The 4,416-nt window shown below is 32.9% G+C and overlaps 1 protein-coding gene across 1 annotated transcript; it reads left to right on the top strand.

Annotated features, from left to right (window-relative positions):
* Positions 1–510: 510 nt before the first annotated feature.
* Positions 511–1,314, top strand: LOC133331461 (odorant receptor 49a-like). The gene has a single exon (XM_061539854.1). The coding sequence runs from the start codon at positions 511–513 to the stop codon at positions 1,312–1,314; it is 804 nt and encodes a 267-aa protein (XP_061395838.1).
* Positions 1,315–4,416: the final 3,102 nt, after the last annotated feature.

The following is a 4,416-nucleotide window of genomic DNA, read 5'->3' as shown; positions in this document are numbered from 1 at the left end:
CTACTTGAAAAAAATATTCTTTAAAAAATCCACGCCTTGTTCGCTACTTGAAAAAATATTCTTTAAAAAATCCACGCCTTGTTGGCTACTTGAAAAAATATTCTTTAAAAAATCCACGCCTTGTTGGCTACTTGAAAAATACAAAAATATCGATTTATACCTCTTTCATTCTTAAACCGGAAATATCCCTTTTGTCCTTGTTGTTGTTGGTGCTAATTAAGTTATAAACCCTTAAGGATTGTTTTGACATTTTGTGTAAAGTGTTAACCAGTCTATAATTATACATAATTAGTTAATTGTCTGTTTACTGTCCCAACTACCAAATAATTTTTTAATTGAAGGTAATTTTATGCAATTTTAATGAGGCAAGTGTAAACAAAAGGACACCACCGTGGCAAGGAAGTGTATTAATTTTTTGGCAGACTCGGAAGGTAAAGGAGTCCAAAACAGAGAAAAGGCAAAAGAAACATTTGGAATTCGAATTTTGAAGCTGAAAATAAATTTCGGACAATGGCCGAAGTGGAGCGTTACTTTGAAGATTTTGTAAATCTTCCCTGTGTGTTGCTGAGGACTCTGGGTTATGATTTCCTGGATTTATCCCGTCCAAGACTTACCCGATGGCTTATGAGGCTGTACTTCTTTCTAACACTGATCTGCTGTTTGTATTGTACATATTTTGTGGCCGATGAAACTTTGGCGGAAATCGTAAACGGAGCCAATAATTTACCCTTGCTCATCCGCCTCATCAATGACTTCAATTACAATGCCATTGGAATATTGAAAAGTTTCTATTTCCTTCGGAATATTAAAGCCCATAAAATGCTGTATAAGAAATTCCGTGAAATTTTCCCCACCTCCATTGAGGATCGTTTTGCCTATCGGGTGAATGAGAGCTATTGGCCCAAATGGATTACAACAATTTTGTATTTATATTTCTGTGCCACAGCCTTGATCCTGTTTTCACCACTGGTGGAGACCATTTTGGAATATTTTGTGGCCTTGGTAAAGGTGGGCTACGCCAATGCCGAATTTGGTTATCATAAACTGTATGAGGAACAATCTTATGTCGTTGATCATCGTAATCCATTGGGCTATGTGGTGATTTATTCCATGGAGGTTATGAACAGTCATTATGCGATTGTCTTCAATATTTGTCCTGACATTTGGCTCGTGGCCTATGCCATTCAGTTGTGCATGCATTTCGATTATATTATTAGGAATTTGGAAGAATATGAACCCATGGAGGGAAGATCCGCAAAGGATATGAAGATTATGGCCGAGTTGGTGCGGAAACATCAGATTTTATTGGAGTAAGTATAATAAAATAGTTTTCCAAGGACTATTAAGGCTTGGAAGTTTTTACAGAAGATTTTTTTGAAGGTCTATAAGAGGTGTGGATTTATTAAAGAATATTTTTTCAAGGACCAATACAGGCGTGGATTTATTAATGAATATTTTTTCAAGGACCAACTGAGGCGTGGATTTATAAAAGAATATTTTTCAAGGGCCAACTGAGGCGTGGATTTATAAAAGAATATTTTTTCATAAACTACAGGCGTGGATTTATAAAAGAATATTTTTTCATAAACTACAGGCGTGGATTTATAAAAGAATATTTTTTCATAAACTACAGGCGTGGATTTATAAAAGAATATTTTTTCATAAACTACAGGCGTGGATTTATAAAAGAATATTTTTTCAAGGACCAATACATGCGTGGATTTATAAAAGAATATTTTTTCAAGGACCAATACAGGCGTGGATTTATAAAAGAATATTTTTTCAAGGACCAATACAGGCGTGGATTTATTAAAGAATATTTTTTCAAGGACCAATACAGGCGTGGATTTATTAAAGAATATTTTTTCAAGGACCAATACAGGCTTGGATTTATTAAATATTTTTCCGGGACCAATACAGGCGTGGATTTATTAAAGAATATTTTTTCAAGGACCAATACAGGCGTGGATTTATTAAAGAATATTTTTTCAAGGACCAATACAGGCGTGGATTTATTAAAGAATATTTTTTCAAGGACCAATACAGGCGTGGATTTATTAAAGAATATTTTTTCAAGGACCAATACAGGCGTGGATTTATTAAAGAATATTTTTTCAAGGACCAATACAGGCGTGGATTTATTAAAGAATATTTTTTCAAGGACCAATACAGGCGTGGATTTATTAAAGAATATTTTTTCAAGGACCAATACAGGCGTGGATTTATTAAAGAATATTTTTTCAAGGACCAATACAGGCGTGGATTTATTAAAGAATATTTTTTCAAGGACCAATACAAGGACCAATACAGTGGATTTATTAAAGAATATTTTTTCAAGGACCAATACAGGCGTGGATTTATTAAAGAATATTTTTTCAAGGACCAATACAGGCGTGGATTTATTAAAGAATATTTTTTCAAGGACCAATACAGGCGTGGATTTATTAAAGAATATTTTTTCAAGGACCAATACAGGCGTGGATTTATTAAAGAATATTTTTTCAAGGACCAATACAGGCGTGGATTTATTAAAGAATATTTTTTCAAGGACCAATACAGGCGTGGATTTATTAAAGAATATTTTTTCAAGGACCAATACAGGCGTGGATTTATTAAAGAATATTTTTTCAAGGACCAATACAGGCGTGGATTTATTAAAGAATATTTTTTCAAGGACCAATACAGGCGTGGATTTATTAAAGAATATTTTTTCAAGGACCAATACAGGCGTGGATTTATTAAAGAATATTTTTTCAAGGACCAATACAGGCGTGGATTTATTAAAGAATATTTTTTCAAGGACCAATACAGGCGTGGATTTATTAAAGAATATTTTTTCAAGGACCAATACAGGCGTGGATTTATTAAAGAATATTTTTTCAAGGACCAATACAGGCGTGGATTTATTAAAGAATATTTTTTCAAGGACCAATACAGGCGTGGATTTATTAAAGAATATTTTTTCAAGGACCAATACAGGCGTGGATTTATTAAAGAATATTTTTTCAAGGACCAATACAGGCGTGGATTTATTAAAGAATATTTTTTCAAGGACCAATACAGGCGTGGATTTATTAAAGAATATTTTTTCAAGGACCAATACAGGCGTGGATTTATTAAAGAATATTTTTTCAAGGACCAATACAGGCGTGGATTTATTAAAGAATATTTTTTCAAGGACCAATACAGGCGTGGATTTATTAAAGAATATTTTTTCAAGGACCAATACAGGCGTGGATTTATTAAAGAATATTTTTTCAAGGACCAATACAGGCGTGGATTTATTAAAGAATATTTTTTCAAGGACCAATACAGGCGTGGATTTGATTAAAGAATATTTTTTCAAGCCAATACAGGCGTGGATTTATTAAAGAATATTTTTTCAAGGACCAATACAGGCGTGGATTTATTAAAGAATATTTTTTCAAGGACCAATACAGGCGTGGATTTATTAAAGAATATTTTTTCAAGGACCAATACAGGCGTGGATTTATTAAAGAATATTTTTTCAAGGACCAATACAGGCCTGGATTTATTAAAGAATATTTTTTTCAGGGACCCATACAGGCGTGGGTTTATTAAAGAATATTTTTTCAAGGAACAATACAGGCCTGGATTTATTAAAAAATATTTTTCAAGGACCAATACAGGCGTGGATTTATTAATAGGTGTGGATTTTTTAAAGAATATTTTTTCAAGGACCAATACAGGCGTGGATTCATTAATAGGTGTGCATTTTTTAAAGAATATTTTTTCAAGGACCAATACAGGCGTGGATTTATTAAAGAATATTTTTTCAAGGACCAATACAGGCGTGGATTTATTAAAGAATATTTTTTCAAGGACCAATACAGGCGTGGATTTATTAAAGAATATTTTTTCAAGGACCAATACAGGCGTGGATTTATTAAAGAATATTTTTTCAAGGACCAATACAGGCGTGGATTTATTAAAGAATATTTTTTCAAGGGCCAATACAGGCGTGGATTTATTAAAGAATATTTTTTCAAGGACCAATACAGGCGTGGATTTATTAAAGAATATTTTTTCAAGGACCAATACTGGCGTGGATTTATTAAAGAATATTTTTTCAAGGACCAATACAGGCGTGGATTTATTAAAGAATATTTTTTCAAGGACCAATACAGGCGTGGATTTATTAAAGAATATTTTTTCAAGGACCAATACAGGCGTGGATTTATTAAAGAATATTTTTTCAAGGACCAATACAGGCGTGGATTTTGGATTTAAGAAATATATTTTTATTTCCAGGATAGCTGATGACGTACAGGAAATCTTCAGTTTACTTGTCCTGGTTATGTTATTCTCAACAGTGGCAACTCTGTTTTGTGCCGCCGTTTATGTTTTAACCCAGGGCATAAATAAGGCGGTTCTGGGATATTTGGCATTTTTACC

The sequence above is a fragment of the Musca vetustissima genome, unplaced genomic scaffold (assembly GCF_032173495.1).
Source record: "Musca vetustissima isolate MV318-11 ecotype Yass unplaced genomic scaffold, APGP_CSIRO_Mvet_v1 utg94040, whole genome shotgun sequence".
In the NCBI taxonomy this organism is placed as follows: Eukaryota; Metazoa; Arthropoda; class Insecta; order Diptera; family Muscidae; genus Musca; species Musca vetustissima.
The sequence above is the reverse complement of the archived record's forward strand: the minus strand, read 5'-3'. Positions and strand labels throughout refer to the sequence as shown.

Excerpts from the sequence above, each read along its gene's own strand:
- LOC133331461 (XM_061539854.1), top strand. The coding sequence starts at position 511 with ATGGCCGAAGTGGAGCGTTACTTTGAAGATTTTGTAAATCTTCCCTGT.